This window comes from Nannospalax galili, unplaced genomic scaffold (genome assembly GCF_000622305.1).
Source record: "Nannospalax galili isolate Female #2095 unplaced genomic scaffold, S.galili_v1.0 scaffold310, whole genome shotgun sequence".
In the NCBI taxonomy this organism is placed as follows: Eukaryota; Metazoa; Chordata; class Mammalia; order Rodentia; family Spalacidae; genus Nannospalax; species Nannospalax galili.
In genome coordinates, this window is record NW_008328488.1 from 1,349,309 (window position 1) to 1,368,279 (window position 18,971).

At 46.7% G+C, this 18,971-nt stretch overlaps 1 protein-coding gene across 1 annotated transcript in view; it reads left to right on the plus strand.

The window, feature by feature from the left end:
• Positions 1-3,622: 3,622 nt before the first annotated feature.
• Csrp3 (cysteine and glycine rich protein 3) overlaps positions 3,623-18,971 on the plus strand; it is a 16,952-nt gene continuing 1,603 nt past the window's right edge. The window contains exons 1-4 of the mRNA XM_017796570.1: positions 3,623-3,635; positions 11,898-12,037; positions 16,377-16,545; positions 18,042-18,174. Of these exons, the coding sequence (XP_017652059.1) occupies positions 11,926-12,037; positions 16,377-16,545; positions 18,042-18,174 (414 nt within the window). The 5' untranslated portion in view covers positions 3,623-3,635; positions 11,898-11,925. The remainder of the gene's footprint in view (positions 3,636-11,897; positions 12,038-16,376; positions 16,546-18,041; positions 18,175-18,971) is intronic.

Genomic DNA, 18,971 nt, shown 5'->3' on the forward strand with positions numbered 1-18,971 from the left:
CTAGGGAATGTGAGATAACAGAGCTTAAGAAAAAATAATTGAAATGTCAATGCTTTTTCCTCTTTAGTGCATAGTTTTAGTGTGATTCATATATACATATTATAGAAATGTGTTTACACGTGTAACTTGCATGTATGTAAATATGAAAGTACACATGTATGTTGTTCAACATTTACCAAAGGAGCCATGATCAGACTTGGAGACCACTGTTGTGAAGAGGCTTGGGGATGAATCTGAGTTTGAACTTCTGTGTCAGCACTGTGCTGTGTGCTTCCCAGTGGCTTGCTAGGTTTAAGATATTCCAGGGGCACAGAGGAGAGGAAGAAGTGGATTTCAGTCCTAGCTCTGCCACTGACTCAAGGCTGTGCTTGGAGGGTGTTTTAAGAAGCTGTCTCATTACTCGCTCAAACAATGGGAGGAAAAATAATACCTTCTTGGCAAAGCTACTGTGAGGGTTAAACAAGGACTTTGCAGCACAGTGATGTTCCTTTCTGATCTTGAGTACAAAGACAACATTTAAGGTACGTGTTTTTAGATGGGTCTCAGTCTCACCCACTCTCTTACCTGGTCTCCGTCATGACATGTCTCTCAGTGGCTGATTCTCTTATGGTGATTCTAGGGGAATGGTGAGGTTCAATGGGTTCAGGTCTCAGCATTGCTGTTCGCCTACCATGGAAAGAGCCTTCGGCTATGCTGAGCAGGTGCCCTGCTATATGTGCCAAGGATACTTCATATGATTTACTCTCCACAGCACCCTAAACAGGATTTGGAACCTTCTTCATTTTTCATACAAAGAAGCCCTGGGAAAGTTCTATCCAACAGAACTTTCTATAGTGATGAGCTTTTTAACGTCTGGGCCACCCACTGCGTAGGCACTGGACACCTGGCCATAGGCACCTGCAAATGTGGCTCTTGTTACTTGATCGAGTAGCAGAATCAAAAGATTGCCAGTGACCTGTGGGACTCCAGAAGAGGTTTACTAAGAAATAAATCAGAAATACTGCTGAACAGGAAAGAGTGCCCATCGGCAGGTGAGAAAGCTTAAAGAATTACAGAAAGTAGAAAGCGGTGGATTGCCAGGGGAAGAAGGGCTGAGCACAAGCAGCCGAGGCCGAGCTCCAAACGCAGAACTGGTGGAAGCATGGAGGGAGGGTGGCTCTAGTCAAACACCAGCAAGACAAGAAAGGAAACGGGTTTGGGGCCAGCGGCATCCTGCGCTTTCCAGTGTGACTCCAAGTTAAGGTGCCAGGAAGCATGGAAGGATTTCTGAGAGCCAGTGGCCTCAAGAGGGACTGGGAATTCCCACACCGAGCCTCACATGAGCCACCACCGTCCAGCACTCTCCGTCCCAGCCCCACAATTACAGCGGAGAGATTCCTTCGACGTGAAACCATATCTCCCAAGAGGTGAACAGCGACTCTCAAATAAAATACAAACAAGCATCATGAAGAACACTACAATCAATAATAACCAAGCAAATAAAATTAATAGCACAAACAGAAGATGTCCTCTGAACTAATGTCATTACTGTCTTTGTAGCGATTCAAGGCTCTATGTTATTCATAAAGCAAGAATAAGCTGTGTTCAAGTTTGCTTTCTGTTACTGTGATGAGAAACTCTGACCATAAACAAGTTGGGGAGGAAAGAGTTTATTTCTTCTTAGACATTACAGTCCATCATCAGGGGACTCCAAAGCAGGAACTCAAGGCAAGAGCTTGAAGCAGAGACCATGAAGTATGCTACTTACTGGCTTGCTCAGTTACCTTTCCATGCTGAGATTTTGGCTGGCTTGATCTTGTACAAGTCTTGTGCATGCAGTCCCAGTGACCCTGAGTTTATGTGTGCAGTGTATTGCCAAGTGCAGCACACACTGTTTGACTAGAGACATCCACTCCCTCTGGTTCTTACAATCTTTCTGCCTCCTCTTCTGGGATGATCCTTGAGCCTTGGGGGAAAAGAATATAGTAAGATGCCACATTTAGAGTTGAGAACTCCACACTCATTCTCTCCATCTTGAACATCCGATCCCCCCGCCTCCACCTCCCAAGTGCTAGGATCACAGGCATGCACCAATACTGCTGGTTTATGCAAACTTGGGATGGAACCTAGGGCGTCAAGCATGCCAGGCAAGCATATTTATCAATTGGACACCCCTCACCGACCTGGCACAATTTTAAAAGCACTACCATCCTACAAGAATTCTGAAGATCCCTTAACCTTCCAGGGCATCAATTGCCTCATTTCTAAGATGAATAAGCTGTGTTGTTTCCCATAAAAAACAAAGACCAAGTATATTTCATATAAAGCAAAGCCATGTCCGTCTTTGTGAAATTACCACAAGCCTCAGCCTAGGCCACGAAATATTCTGTCAATCAATCAATGGCTTCATGGGCATGTAACTAAAGAGCTAACACAATTGATTGGAAGAGCCGCTTGTGTAAAGCTCCTGCTTGGGGTTTAACTAGAATTACATTCAATATCCAGGTCAACATAAATGAAAAGTATTTTGGCCTGAGGAACTAATGATGTGGATTCCCAGCTAGAACCTGTCATTGGCTGGGTTAGTGCCTCAGTTTCCCCATCCTTAACATGATGAGTTGTGTTTAAATCTCCGGACTTCTTCTCCACTATTAAATTCTATGAGTAGTACGAATCTGTAGTGCTTGATTAAGGCTGAATTGTATGCATTCCAGGAAATTTTATACTGCCAAAGAAAACAGGGCCTATGGAGAGTTCACAAGACTCACCCTAAAGATGATGTTATGGTGATTAAGAAATGTACTACTGGGTTCACTTTTTTGAGATGAGGTCTTACTATAAAGTCATGGCTAGCCTGGCACTCACTCTGTAGGCCAGGCTGGCCTTGAACATGCAGCAGTTCTGTGCCCAGCTCTCCTGTGCTGGGCACAGAAGTGGATATACTACTGTTCTTGGTTCAAGCTGGGTCAAATTCTTGGGAAGAAAAAAATGATGAGCAAAATAAATCAAAACGTAAGAGAAAACATTGCTTCATCAGAGAAGCAGGCTTTCTGACTGACAGCTGATACCAAGCCCTCCTCCTCCATAAGCTTCCTTGGAGAGATCAGCTAAGTGTCGCTCCAGGCCCCCATCACTCTTATTTTTAGCTTTTGAGTTCTCCTCACCAGTGTAGTGACCTGAGATTTGGAATTCCAGAAGGCTCCCAGGCATGCCTCATGATTCATTTTCAGGTGGTACCCTGTGCTGGTTTCCAGGACAGGCGGAGGGCGGGGGCGGGGGCAGGCGGGGGATCAGAAATGATTTTAAAAATAAAACCCCCTGCTCACCTTCCAAGTCCAAACTCTTGATCAGAAATTGTACACTTCACAGACGGACCCCTTAGTGACACAGGAAAATGGTAATTAAAATAGAACCTGACTGATATTGTTCTCCAAGAGCTCCCAGCTGGCGTTGGGGGGAACACAACTACGGGCTTTGGTCACGGGCTATTTTTGGCCTCTGATAGCAGTTGTGTTACTCATGTCTTAGTCACCCCCTCCCCTCGGCCTCCCTCCTGCCCTTCCCTCACCAAGCCAAGGCTGGTGACAGCCTCCACATATTTAAAGAGGACCAGAGTTCCCCTTACTCACTTGAGCCAACAGAGACCACACAGGCAGGTGAGTGGGGCAAAGAACACACTTAGGTTGGGGGTGGCTGGCTGGGTGGCAGCTTGGGACTATACAGGACTGTAGAGTGGAGTTGTATTTTATACCCAAGTACAGCACCCACTTTGGTTACATGTAGGAAGGGTGGTGTCATATGCTTGGTCATCATATGAATCTAGCAGCTGTTTTAAAATTCCTTAAAGCATGGTTAATATTTGGGGGTTCTGGGCCTAGAGGTGGGGCTCAGTCAGTTGTAGAGCCCTTGCTTAGCATGTTCAAAGACCTCGGTTTTATCTCCTCATATCACAAAAAAAATCTAACTAAAAGTTGAGGATTTCAAGGGAAACTTGTAGGCAGAGATACGAGTATGGAATCAATCTGGGTCTAAAGCTGCAATCATAGTGAAATGGTTCCTGTCTGAGTTGGAAGGCCAGAAAGCAGAGGGAAACATTTCATTGAACCAATGGCCGATCTACCTAGCCGTAATCTCAGAACGATCACCAAAGCAGCGGCTGCAGGACTTTTAGGAAGTCCCTGCCCTAGGGGTTTTGTACCCTCTCCCTCAAGGGTTTGATGCAAATATGCTGAAGTTTTTCTAAACTCTAAAGCAGGTGGTCAGAGATCCGACATCAGAAGACAGTCTTTCCCAGGCTTAAATTGTAAGGAGCTGTGCTAGTCAAAAGACGTGGATGGATTGCTGAGATTTCAGGTTTGTTGGTTTAAATAGATGTTACACACCGAAGATGTTCAGCACCAGGCCTACTTTTAAGCATTCAAAATTAATCAAAACTGGTCCTGAAAAAAAAAAGACACTGCGATGTTGAAAATCCATTAAAAACTCTTATTTAGTGGGAGGATTAATTCCCGGTGGCTGCGGGGGGTGGCTCCGTTTGCTCTAGGTCTCAGTCAAGGATTTCTTTCTAACATCCAGCGAATGACCAGGCTGACTGAGGGTGAGAAGCACTTCTAAGCAGTGGCCTGGGTGGAAATAAACCTGCCACTTCTAATTTCTGCTCCGGGCCTGAGTTTGGGAGGGACTCCTTGATGGAGGAGCTGGGTGAACACCGGGGAGGCCCGTCTAATTGACGCACAGAGCAGTCAGTTAATAAACAGTATGGACCGTCTCCTGTGCCGGGGCTGGGCCAAACAAGGCAGCGCAGGCTAAAGTGGGCAAGCGCCAAAAGGTAGGGAAACGCTGATGCCTGTGCCCTTGATTCACTTTTGGGACAGAGTGTCAAGAAAAATGAAATGTTGTGAAATAAACATGCTGTGCCGTTCTCCACAAAACATAGACAGAGGGTATCCGCTATGAAACAGTGCCACGGCCATCTCCATGAAATTGGCAGACTCTCTTGACTATAAAATATTCCATTATTCAACCAATTTATCACAATGTGTGTAAAATTGCTTTATGACCCAGAAAATGTGGGTTTTCCTGAGCTGACTTTGGTTCATTTCTGAACAATTTGCTCACTTGTGGCCAGTGGTGGTAACTCTACCGTTGGACAGGAGGTGAGGCTAAGGCACGGATCGGTGCTTGCTTACAAATGGGCAGACAGGTGCTCTGTAGTCTGGACATACGAGCCATCCATCAGAGGCAGGAGAGCCCACTGAACAGGGCTGAGAGGCAGCACGGGGCAGTGTGAGGGAGCAAGCAGCAACACTCAACACCGACAGCCTTTCCCAGGAAGTGGAGATGGAGTGTTGGTAGATACAAATTCATGGCTTGGGAAGCAAGAGAAGAAAGCAGAGTCTGTTCAAATTCTAGCTCTGAAGAGCCCCTAGCTTCTCAGTTTTCATTTTTGGAACAATAAAATCAAAGTACAACCACTTGCCCCAAAGGGATTTGTGAGAATTGTATGAGATAAAGTATTGGAAAGTACTTTGGGAAGCTTAATAAAAGCATTTGAATAAGTGAGGTCTTTCATAAAGGCATGGGATCCTCTCTGGGTTAGGTAAGACGCCTCTGCAGTACGAGGTGATGATAAAAGTCCAGACGTCAGAGTGGCTAACAAGCTGATCACGAATGAAAAGATGATTGATGTGTTTGACAAGAGGATACAGGCCCAGGAGAGTACATTAGGAAATACAGGTCCAGGCAGGCAGCCTTCCAATCACAAGCATGCTCCTCAGATGTCTGGGAATACTGTACGTAGGGTTGGGCTTCATGGCCAAAGAGAAACGTGAAGCCTACCTGTGTGAAAAACTGCAAGCGTTCCTCTCAGGGAAGCAGTCAGTAAGGGAGGCAGGGATTGTCCAGGGGCCATGAAGTATGGAGCCACTCAGAGGACTTCCTCTAGCCCAGCGCTGTTGATCATGATTCAGCGGTTGCTTACCTGTGGTCTTGAAATGAGTGTGAACTTGTTTAAGTGTCACAGGAAGTCCTGGAAACATCATTCTTCAGAGGAAAATACCCAAGTTCAAGAGAGCATAGCAATCTCCTAGGGCCACGTGGCGGCAGAGCCAGGGTCTCTGCTAGGGCACGGTGTGGTCTTAAAAGCACAAAGGTCAAACAGAACCAAGAGTGAGCTTCAAGAGCAGAAGTTAGCCATGCTGTAGATCATTTGGAGCATGTCCTACAGTCTTCTTCTCACGGAATGTCTGTCATGCCTGGAAGCCAGCCCTCCTGATTATTTCTAAGCACAGACTGCTTCCAGGCTTTTGCAAGAGTCAGTCGTGAAGAGACTTCATACTGCCATAAGCTTAGAAGGAAGCCACTGCCCTTGACTGTTCTGTCCAGGAGCAAGTACTAGGCCACAGGGACCCTGTGGGCACACTGCTTTCCTTCAAAGCCCCAGTGGCTTGCAAGAGAGCTGCAGAGAGGCAGGTTGGGCCTGAGGCCAAGCTTGTGGCTCTGTCTGATTCGCAATCAATGGTACAGACAGCCTGAGCTGGGAGCTGCCTCTCCTCCTGCACTGCTACATCTGGGGGGCAAACTCTGAAAGCTGGAAAACAGAGCTTTGCTTGTTTTGCAAAAATAGATTTTGAAAACTGGAGAGCAAATAAAACCATCATCAATCATCGTAATAATGAAAGTAACAAAAAATCACTGGATCCCTGTGTGTGCCAAGAATTTACGGAATATAATAGCCATTGTCTTTTTGTCTTCTAGAATAAGGAGTGGGGGCCGTGCTCAAGAATCTATCATGGATTGAGAGAAGAGAGTGCTTGGGGGGGTGGCCACTAAGCAACATTTGCTGTTCAAGTCCTTAAGTCAGTCTCAGGGCTTGAAGGACCCTCAAAGGGGCTTCACCATATTGCAGCCACTCAGATATCTATCCTCACAGGAGTTAGACGCCCAGGAAGTCCCTTATATCAGTAAATTGAATTCCCTGGGACTCCTCTGACCCCATGAAGAGATGATCGCTCTGTAAGATCTCAATTCCCACTGCCTGGGATGGTTGGTTGTTGGAAATGCCTGCTCATGCCTGTTCCCTGGACAATATGTTGTGGCAGAGCTCACACATGGAACAGGTTGACTAGACTTTGAATTACAGCTCTCCCATTTATTTGCTGTGTGATCTTGATCAACCTACCTAAACTCTCTGTCCAGTTTTCTCATCTGCAAACTGGGATAAAGCCTTTTGCTGTGCAGGGCTTCTGGAAGATAATACATACAATATGGTGATGAAAGTAGGCCATAAATAGTGGCTAATAGTAACACAGCTTTGGAGTCGGAGATCCGAGTTCTAGTCTAACCATGACATGATCGAGCCATGTGATCTAGGGTGAGGGATGTAATTTCCCTAAGCATACACTTCCTTATCTGGAAATTCCTTTCAATAGCATCTACCTGGAAAGGCTGTTGGTCATAAGATGCTGCAGTGCCTGGTCCAAGGGCTGTGCCCCAGACCCCTTGTCTTCACTGGTAACATGTCTGGGTTAGTACTGATTATAATTAAGAATCTAGATGGGGATCTTACAAGAATTCTGCCTCAGCCAGTATAGACAGTTTAGGATTAACCTGGTGAGCCAGCAGTGAGATGAAAACATAATAGCCGAGCTTCTGGGGGTTTCCATTCTGAGTCTTGGCCCAAGGCTCCCTCACAGAATTCTTAATGGGCCCCTAAGAAGAAACAGAATCACTGAGTGTTATTTTGTGTTCCCCACTCACCATGCTCTAAGGCATTATCTTTCAGTTTCCAGCTGTTGGGGGAGGGGTATGGGGGAAGGATAGGAAGACGGTCTCCAATATAAGTTTGGCTTTATTTTAGAGAACTCAGGCAGATCATGGCAATTTAGAGTGGTAACAGAATTAGTGCTTACATTCTTTAACCTTGAGCTGTGTAATTTACAAAGTAGTTTTGACAGTCCTTGAACTGAAATAATTCTCTGAGCTATACAGTGACAGAAGGGGCTGGTGTCCTAATTTTGGAGAGGATGCTGGAGTTCAGAGACGCTGAGTGGTTTTTTTTTGGATCACACAGCTTTGAGGAGTTAGAAGGAATTGGAACACCGGTTCTTACCTGATCCCATCAAGTCACTGTACCACATTCCCACGTACTGGTAATTCACTTCCACAGCATCATTGGTTAAGAAGCCTATCCAAGACCATCTCTCACTGGGATCAGGGTATCCAAGACTGGGTCCGACCTGTTCCCAGCAGGCCTAGTGGGGCCCTGACTTCTGCCTCATCCTCATAAATTCCTGATTGTCTCCCTTTTTGACCCTGACTTGTCTCTGACAACAGCCATCTCAGGGCCTGGTCCAGAATGTAGCGCCAGGTGGTGTGATGGAAGACTGTGACGCCGGTGATAAACAGCCCTGAGTGACAGGCAAGCCTATATTCAGTGTCCCACCTTCACTGACCCCTGCCAGTTCCAGGCAGCACTGATAAACAGTGGCCCATCTCTTGGTGCTGTGCCAAGGTAAACGTTCATGCTGAGCCTGACTCTGAGTGTTGAGACACAGCTATTCCAAAGCAATGTGGAGGCCAAAAACACCATTTGTAAGCCAGGACGCAAATGTATTTGGAAATCATAGACTTAATTAGCACACTGGTGGTGTCTGATTAACCCGTAATAAGAAATAGCATTTTCTTTTGAATAGTTTCTCGCTATTGCTTTAAAGTCCATAATTTTCCATGACTTTCATGATGGTCCAGTGCACAAGATTATTTATTAACATTTTCCCCTCAAGTTCAAGGTCACAGATCAGAATTAGAACCTATGTCTTTAGATTAGAGACACTTTACGACGCCCTCTGCCCCTTGGTCTGTAAGCACAGAAGAGGAGAGCAAGGACATTTTTGTGTGTAGCCTTTACTGCTACTCTTCCTTCTTTAGAATAGATCTTGCATCTGTTAATTGAACACTTACAGATTTTTATTTCAGGTTTTGAGTCCTGGTGTGTGTAAGACAGATAGTTATCATCACTTAAAAACAAGCTGCACTGAGATGCATTAGCTGGTGAGGGAAGTATTATCTGTAATCTCATCCTCATTTTGAAAAGAATGTCTAGGCAAATGTGTGAGAAAAAAAAATTCTCCCAGGGAGCACAGTGGTCTCCCATTAAGTTAGGGGCATGCCGAGGAAATCGGACGACATGAAATGAGAAATTTGACCGGGGGTTGTTTTCCTTGAAAATTTCCACGTCATTAATTTCACAAGTGTCACTGTCATATTCTCGAATGAAATATATTACACTTCTCCTGTATCTCATACTATGTTGAAAGTGGGGATCAAAATGAACAAAATTACGCGATTCCACTCTTTTGTAGAGAATGCATTATCTTTCATGAGGGTATGAGATGGATCTGGGAAAAGAGAGTTAGCCAAGAAGATACTCCAAGAGGTTTATTTCTATTGTGATTGAAAATGAGAGGTCAGACAGTCTTCAAAATCTATTCCAATCCGAGATCTGTGGTTTGAATGGAGTCCAAAGGCTATTTAGACTCTTGGAGGACATATGAAGTTACTATGTATTTGTGTTTATTTTTTCTCTGCCTGAAATGTCCTTCCCTTTTCTCTGGACCTGCCCGGACTCCTGCTTGTCCTTTAGAACTGTCTGAATGTGATCTCTTCTCTGACTTCATGCCTTTTCCCACTGGAGTTTCTGTGGCAGTTGGCACAACTCTTCCCCCGTCCGGAGTCCTCGTTCCTGTCTGTCCTCACTAGAACGTGGGCTTCTCAGTGCCAAGGGGACACAACTTGCTCATTTTTCTATGTTCCCTCCTTGATCTACCGAGGGCCTAGTGCAGTGCACAAGACAGGCAGGTACTAAATGCACAGTGGGTAAGTGGATGAACGAGCAAATACAGACTTCATCCAGCTTTCACCTCGCTTAACTAGACTAAGTAAACTGAACTGCAGAAATGAACCTTCTTTCTCTGAATTAATTTTCTAAACTTTTATTAGAGAAGCTTGCTTCTACCAGAGGAGGTACGGGATGTTCCCAAAAGGGAAAGGCCCGGCAGACAGCCTGAGAGGGTGGGTTCTGACCTCCATCTGTTGTAGTGGCTGTGATCTCAGCAGACTGCCAGAGAGTGCTGAGTTCTGGCCTCCCTCTGGCATAGGGGCTGAGAACACAGGGGACGGCTTGCACGTTTGGATGAGGACATTCCTGTCAGTCTTGGTGTCATATTCAGGGAACTGTTTGCTGTTTATTTTGTTTCTTAGCAAAAACTGTCTTTGCTGTGAGGCTGAGACGCAACCTGGAGAGTTGACCCAGGAGGGCTCAGTGTTAATCAGCAACTATTATAAGAAGGTGACTGGCTTCCCAGAAGGGAAAGAAGGTCAGAGCGGTCTCTTTGAGTGGCTTGATAGTGCTTAGTGCCCATGACAAGATGACACATTGGGGTTCTTAGAAGCCGAAGGATCCCAAGGAAAATCCAACCCCCTTGGCTGATGGCAGAGTTTCAGAAGTTCGTTGAGTATCAGTGGCTTAATTCTGCTTTGCACTTGGGAAGCTGAAAATCTGAATTCAACTTAAAGATGCATGAAAATTATGGCTTAACATCCTTTTTGTCAACATCTCTTAAACATCACCCTCTAGCGAACATCCAGTGAGTAGAGAGCTGGGCTGTAGGCAGGATGTTTCAAAGGCTCAGGGGGACAGCTCAGTACCATCTCCTGCTGAGCCCTGTGAGCCTGAAGTCCCTTCCCATGCAGTGCCTGTCATCTGGCCCCCTAAACGACACTGCTGCACAGCAGAGAAGAGCATGGCTGTCCTCATTGCCCTCGTCGTATGGGGAGGACGAGATAGAGAGAAGCTGTGGCCTTCCTCTAAGCCACACACACAGCAAGTTGAGGGCAACCGAGAGCACAGGGTGCCTTCCCAGACTGCTGACCCACTACAGTGCCAGATTCTACTGCCTGGGCAGTGACATGCTTCAAAAGAGATGCACGAGAAACAACTCTGAACAAGTTTTATATATTTTTGCTAGATTGGTAAGTGCAGACTTTGCCTAATGGGTAGACCACTATTACCAACAACACTGCCTACTCCCAGGCATAGCAAACCAGAACTTGTACTGTACTAAGATCCAGGGTGATCTGGGGAACTAGGTAAGATAATATGTTCAGAAGTGACTCCCCATTTCTGACAAGATATTTTAAATATTTTTATTTAAGTTTGTGTGTATGAATGCTTTGCCAATGTGTATATAAGTGCACCCATGTCGTGCAATGCCTGTGAAGGCCAGATAAGGGCATCAGATTCCCTGGAACTGGAGTTAAGGATGCCACCATGTGGGTGCTGGGAACCAAATCTCGGTCCTCTACAAGAGCAGCCAATGCTCTTAAGCACTGAGCCATCTCAGCTCCCACCAATGAGATTTTTTTTTTTTTGGTCTTTTTGAGACAGGGTCTCCCTGTAGCCCCAGCTGTTCTGGAACTCACTATGTAGACCAGGCTGGCCTTGAACTCACAGAGATCTGCCTGCTTCTGCCTCCCTAGTGCTGGGATTAAAGGCATGTGCCACCACGCCCGGCTCTCCAATGAGATATTTTTAAACCTTAAATGGAAAAAAGAATCTTTGCATATAATTTTATGCACAGAAAATTAGCTGTTTATTCCTTTAAGGAACCCTGTGTGCATACAGACAGATGTTACTGAAGTTTAGCAGAAGAGAAAAGTGAGTTGACTCAATAATGGGATGCCTTAACACCATTTAATGTCTGAGCTGCTTGTAGAAGGCAACCCTTTGCTGAATGAGTGAATGAGTCACTCAGCAGTCAAACGAATGGGCTGGTCCTTGTCCACAGATCACTGTGCTACTGGAGACCTGTTCACCCCTAATGCCACCTAATCTCCGGTATTTGCTTGCACTCCCTCAGCTTGACCTTGGCCAGAGAATCTTTCACAATGCCAAACTGGGGTGGAGGCGCGAAATGTGGAGCCTGTGAAAAGACCGTGTACCACGCAGAAGAAATCCAGTGCAATGGTCGGAGTTTCCACAAGACCTGTTTCCACTGCAGTGAGTAGGGTGGACCCCAGAGTGGCTGGCATCATGGGGCATGTCTCAGTTTTCATCCAATCCTGATAACATTTCTTAGCACTTCTCACAGCACAAATGGACATGCAGGAGCAAGCCACAGGAGCCTGTAAGGAATACAGCCTGGGGTTCCACCCACAGCCGCAGCTGGAGGAGAGCTCGCTTGAGCACCTCCTCCAACCATGTTCCCACCCAGAGGCTGTTTTCCACGCCTCAAAGTCAAAACAAATGGGCTGGCTCCTGCTCTCTGTGGAAAGCCTGACCAGGGGTGACATTTGCAAAGTGTGACTTGGCAGAAAAAGGAAACCAGCAGTTGTCTGGAGCCAGAGTAGATCTGCCTCCGTGTTGCCCCTGCTGGCCAGCTGTCACTGAAACCAGCTGTGACTGGCCTTTCCTAAGAAAGAACGTATGGCAGGCAGTGGGCAACACTGACCGTTTCTCTGTTTGGGGACTAGGCAGCAGAATTTCATGAAGGGAATCTCTACCATCAGCTTCCAGACACAAATTTACAAATGCCAAAATAGAGGGGTGCTTTAAGAGTGATCTACCCCAGAATCTTGTGATTCTAAGCATGCAGGCGTGTGTCTGCAAGCAGAGTGAGGGCGAGGTCCTGCACCTTCAGATTCCCACTCCAGTGCTCCATGGCATCACATCCTGTGGTTTCCTAGTGCCTAGTTCTCTCCTGGGAGAAATTGGCTGTGGCTTCGAAATGGGCCCTTGCCTTCTCTGCTTCTAGGCTGAGGATCTGGCTCAAGGACTGGCTCTGCTGGGCATCTGGCAGCCTCTTCACCTGGCTCAGTCATCGCCCTCATGCCTCAGCCTGGTGGCTGGCTGCGAGCTATCTACGTGGTTCCTAATGTTAGGGCATGGAGATGCACGCTCACCTGTACTCTGCCAGAGTGACTCGTTCTCAGCTGCAGCTGCTTCCAGCAGACAGACACACATTTGTCTTTTGTTTTGTGAGATAGGATCTTACTATGTGGCCCTGGCTGGCCTGGAATTTGGTATGTAGACCAGGCTGGCCTTGAATTCACAAAGACCTGCCTGCCTCTGTCTCCTGAGTGCTGGGATTAAAGGTGTGTAACACCACCCGGTCACACATTCACACATTACAGAAGAAAACGAGGACGCTGCTTTGGGTGATTAGGCTGGCAGACTTCCTGAGGGGCAATTCTCTTCATGTCATAGTACAAATCTCTCCTGTCCATCATACGCATTACTATTACAACTATCTACAGCTTATCAGTAGAGTCCCTTTCATAAGCCTTTGGCTTTTGTCCAAAAATAGCTAATGTTCTTTGAAAGAGCTGAAACAGAGAAAGACAGCTGGAATTAAAGACCAAGCGAATCGGAGTAAGGTTTGAGTCTGGGCTTTGTCATGGACTAACTGTGCAACTAAGTAAGTTATTTTACCATAGTGCTTCTCAGTGTCTCTCTCTGTAAGGTAAAGATGGACATTCCCACTCCATAGTTTGTTATAGGAAGAAAAAGGCATCCTCTACCTGGAAATAATCCAGCCTTCCTGCCCTCGTCCTGCTTATTGACTTTGATGCCTTGGTGGGAGGTGGAAGACCCCTGAAGTATGGGGTGCCTTGACTTTCCCAGAGGAAGATGCTGTGCTCAATGGAGCCACAGCAGAAGGGTTTGTATACTTGGTAGTACATTCCCTTTGACCCAATCCACAGGATGAGAGCCAAGCGGTGTGGGTTTCAGCAGGGTGGTCACGGGGGGGCTGGAGAGGAGCACACGTTTCTATATGGTCCACGAGCTTTACCAGACTCCAGCCAAGCCTCTGCTGGCTGGAAACAGGCTTCAGGGAGTCAGCTCTACCTCAGCTGTCTTCTTAACAGTGCTGTCCTGCCTTCTAGATAAAACCCCATAGTTGATTTAATCTTCCATTTCAGTGCTGTCCAAAAGAAATAAATGTAAGCCATATATTTAAATTCAAATGTTTTAGTATTCATCACTTTACAACTATGCCAATAAAAAGTAGGTAAGAATAAATTTTGAAATATTCTATTTAATACAATATATCAGAAATATAATTCCAACGCTTAGTCACATATGAATTATTCATTTTACATTCTTTTGTGTTTGCACTGTTTGAAGTTGGATGTGCATTTTATGCTAACATCAGATCAGCACATCACAGCTAGTCACGTGGAACTGGGCAGCACAGCTCTCTATTGATGTGTACAAAGCGCTTCAGGGGCCAGTGAGATGGCTCAGTAGGTAAAGATGACTGCCACCAAGACTGACCTGAGTTTAACCCTCGGGACTCACATGATGGAAGGAGAGAACCAACTCCTATCATCTGTCCTCTGATCTCCACACACGTACCATGGGATGTGCTTAACAACTCACATTCCACAATATGTGTGTGCATGTATTGCTTGCATGTAGGTAAGTGCATCCATGTCGTGCAATGCCCGCAGAGGTCAGAAGAGGCTGTCAGATCCCCTGGGACTGGCGTTATGGACAGTTGTTCTTAACTGCTGGGCCATCTCTCCAGTCCCCTTAAGAATTATTTTTAAAAGCTCTTTGGAAGCTAGAACTGGCCAGGGCTCATACAGTACAGGGTGTCTTGGGTGCTGGGAATGAGCACTGGATTGAGTCAAGGGATCCGAGGTCACTGATAGCTCTGTAATTCACTGCTAACAGTGGGCAAGTCCCTTGTCTCTAATGACATGCACATTCGCTTGCTCAACAAGTATTTACAGACCCAGGTCCTCTGCTATGTTTTGAGGACATTAAGGTGGAATAGTTTTGCACTCTGGAACTGGACACCTAGAGCACCAGCAAATATGGGAGCAGTGGTGGAGGGCGGCCACTGACAGCAAGATACAGTGTATGTCTTCTGTGTCCCAGTATGAGGCGTCCCCCAGAGTCTTCTTCCAAGACCTGCCCTTGTTGGAAGCCTTACAAAGGTCTCTCATGCTACTGGCTACTCTCGATTTTTTTTTTTTTTTTTTACAAAAATTGAACCTATAAATACTTGAATAAACTCCCCCCATTCTCCTGTCTTCCAAGCTCAACCACTCGCCTATGGCCCATCTTGCTTCATTTATCATCTTCAATTACTCTATTTTTTAAAAACCAACAAAATGCCACTTGAGGAAGGCACATTAACCTGAAACAATCTCATCCATGCCAGAATGCTTATAATCACTTGGAGGAACTGGTTTAAAAATAAAAAAGACAAATAAATTGAACACACGTTTTATTATTTCTGGGGTTATGGCCTCGCTGTAAGAACTGTGTGTCAGTATGGAGTCTTAACGACCACTGCTGCACACTTCAGCATTAAGTTGTAGAAATCCTTTATGTTTTACAGCTGCCTTAGAGTTACGCTCATAGGCTCTGCTTGTTGAAACAGTTTCCATGCGGCAGTCTCCTGGTCAGGTCCTGAACAAGGGCTGCCTCTCAAGGGTTCAGACACAGACCCAAGTAAGGCTGAGCTGGTTAGGAAGTGAAGAGAAGGTCAAGGAAGAAAGGGATCCCCGAGTTGGTGTGAGATTAGAAACACACAGCATTTTCAAGTCAATATATTCTTAAATGTATACTATTAAATATTATGAGAATGATCACATATTTTAATTTACATCTTTAAAAGTTTCCCCTTCCCTTGAGATGCAGGTGTAACTCAGTGGCAGAGTTCAAGGATATTATGCTTGAAACCCTAGGTCCAATCCTTAACAACACACACACACACACACACACACACACACACACACAGAGAGAGAGAGAGAGAGAGAGAGAGAGAGAGACACTTGTAATCTTTTTCAAGTTTGAAATCTTCCTATAAACTTTGTCTTTGGACTTAGTTGCCGTATATTTGGGGACAAATTATATGAGGTAATCAATATATAGTGTCCAGGTGGCTGACTCAATAGGAGTGTAAGGGGACAACAAGCCAGGTGTGCCCCTTCTGCCCTGCCCGATTCCAGAACGGGACACAATTTCACAGTGTTCTTCAAAGACCTCGCATATAGAAACTACTCCTACAGGACCAGGGCATAAATACCTGCTGTCATCTGGCATAATTCACTAAGTTGGTCAGGGTCATTGGTCCTAGCAGCCCTAAGATTCCACACTTGGTGGCAGTGCTGGCTCTGCCCTTTTCCAGCTGAACATACCTGTACCCTCTCTGTGGTCTCCTTCCACCATCTGAAAACTCAGAACCCTCTCAAGAGTGACTCGGGACAAATGCTCTGTCGGGAATCACAGTTGTGTTCCTGGTCTAGGGCCCCGGAACAGAGCACTGGGGTGCAGAGGGTAGAGGAGTCAGCCCTAACCCCCTGACCCTTCCTTTCCTTGGCAGTGGCCTGCAGGAAGGCTTTGGATAGCACCACAGTGGCGGCTCACGAATCAGAGATCTACTGCAAGGTCTGCTATGGGCGCAGGTATGGCCCCAAGGGGATCGGGTACGGGCAAGGCGCTGGCTGCCTCAGCACGGACACGGGAGAGCACCTCGGCCTGCAGTTCCAACAGTGAGTTACTACCAAGCTTCCTCCCCCCCTGTTAGGAGCCTCCAATGATGAAAACAGTTCATTCCGTTCCCATAGCAACACTTTCTGGAAGTGGGAGAATGGACTCTTATTGTTGACTTGCTGACAACAGGAATACTCAGTCTGACCAAGTCCTAACAATGTGTCATCTCTCCATGACGTTCTTTAAATCATGCCTTTCTGAAGGGCAATTACTTTTACATGATGGCTCTTGGTTTGCATGTCAAGAGAAGACCCCGAATGTACAGATGTTCCATTGTTTGGCATTGCAAACTGCATGGACTCTTTCCCCGCCTTTGAGAGTTTCTGTGTAAGCCACATAAATATGGCAGGAAAGCAATGGCCATTCTCTGTGTGCTTGCCACTGAAAGATTTCGTCCTTAGCTTGTAAGATGACTAATGTCTGCCTCACAGGGGAAGGGGTCTAGGACCCCTGAGGGTTCTGTAGTCTCCTTGGTGCCTGCTGCTTGCCCACACAGTGCTGATTCCCACCTCCTCCCCCCAATCCTAAGGCACTGGGATATCACATGGCCACCACCATCTCAATCTCCTCCCCTGGATCCTCTGGCCAGAACTGAGGACAGTCTGATGATGGCTAGTCTGCAGCTGCTATCTGGCCAGGTGATATTTGTTCAGGCTTAGCTCTGTGGTGTAACTGGTCAGAAAGACCTCGCTGAATGGATAGAGTCCCTCAGAGTTCTCCCCCTGACAGCAGTGTGCATCAGAGAAACCACTTGGTCCCTTAAGGAGAGAGTGATCGACCACAGAGCCTGGACAAATGGAGGGCTGTACTTAGATGCTAAAGAGAGAACCTCTATTACTTCCTCTCATTACTTTATGGAGCTCTCTCGACCCGCTTTCGCCCAGCTCTACCAGCCAGGAGCTGTGAGGTGCTGTTCCCAGTCTGGTCCTCCGTCTTTGTGGTGATGCTCAGGAGTACAAAATACAGGGGACACCTAAGGGTCGGACGGTGCAAAGGGCCGGGCCTTTGCCTCTATTTCAGATACTGCTCTCAAGGGGTTAGCTGACCTTTGGGTACATGACAAGACATGAATTATGATAACAGTGCACCAGACCGTAGGATTGTGGCTTGTCAAGAACCTATGAGCATCAACAGTCAAGGTCCCATCTTGCCATAGAATTTCACAGCTCAGTCCAGATAATTAGTGAGTTTCAAGATAGTTTAGAAAAATCTAAAGCAACGGTAAGGCACATGAACATGCATCGAGTGTTTAAGTTTTTTACAAGAAAGGAAAGACTTAAGTCCATGAGAGCTAACAGTCACTAGCCCATCCATGCCGGTCAGGCACTTTGACAGACATCTTATTCAGTCCTCTCAGCTACTCTGAGACAGACTTCAGGATCGGCCCCATCTTGCAGATGAAGAGACAGAGGCAAAGGTCTGTTACCCAAGACTGCACCTTTTATCCTGTGTGCCAAGGAGGTCTATTCTTCATTCACCTGTCTGTTTCCACCAGATCCCCGAAGCCGGCACGCTCGGCCACCAGCAGCAACCCTTCCAAGTTCTCTGCAAAGTTTGGAGAATCAGAGAAGTGCCCTCGGTGTGGAAAGTCAGTCTATGCCGCTGAGAAGGTGATGGGCGGTGGTAAGGTGAGGCGCCTGGGCGAGCCACATGGCACCATCTCATCTCTGCTGGGCAGTCGGGGAAACAAGGGTGGGAACTGTGAGTGGGGCCAGACCCTTCATCCTCCTTAGCTCCCACGGCCTGTTTTAGACACCGCACATCTCCTTCCACCGTCCCCTTCCACAACTGTCACCAGTACCCTCAGAGAGCTAGAACTGGTGCGGTCTTCCAGAACAAGTGTAGACTAGTGGGGGAAAGGCAGTCAGCCAAGCTCTGGGGACACAAGGGCGCACATTTCCTCCCCACGCTTCTGTGTCCACGGTGCCTTCAGAGGTGTCAGCCCCGGAAGCCCATCCCCACCCTGTAATCCAACCCAGTTCTGCCACCACACACTGCCTCACAGCACGAGACAGGGAGAAGCACTTGCACTTGCCCATGCCATGGCTCATGGGCAGGTCATGTGTGTGACCCTCCAAGTTCTGCTTCAGGTCCGAAGCCAGGGTGTTCACCAAAGGAATTGAACTGGGGAAAGAGAAAAACCTCATTCATATTGAATGTGGAGAATGGGGGCCTTGGAGAAGTCTAACATGATGCCTAGGGCTGTCCCCACACAAAGACCAGACATTTGCAAACACAGCAGAACCCCTGGGCCATGTCTGGCAGACAGCGATGTTCAGCCGGGGCCGCCTGCTGGAAAAGAGCTAATGCCACTCCACTATCACCATTACAGAGTGAAAACCTGGATGGATAACTGGTAACTGGGTAACTGCCTGCCTTTATCTTTTACTTTCTTGAACTTTATATACAATACAGCGTTACTCAC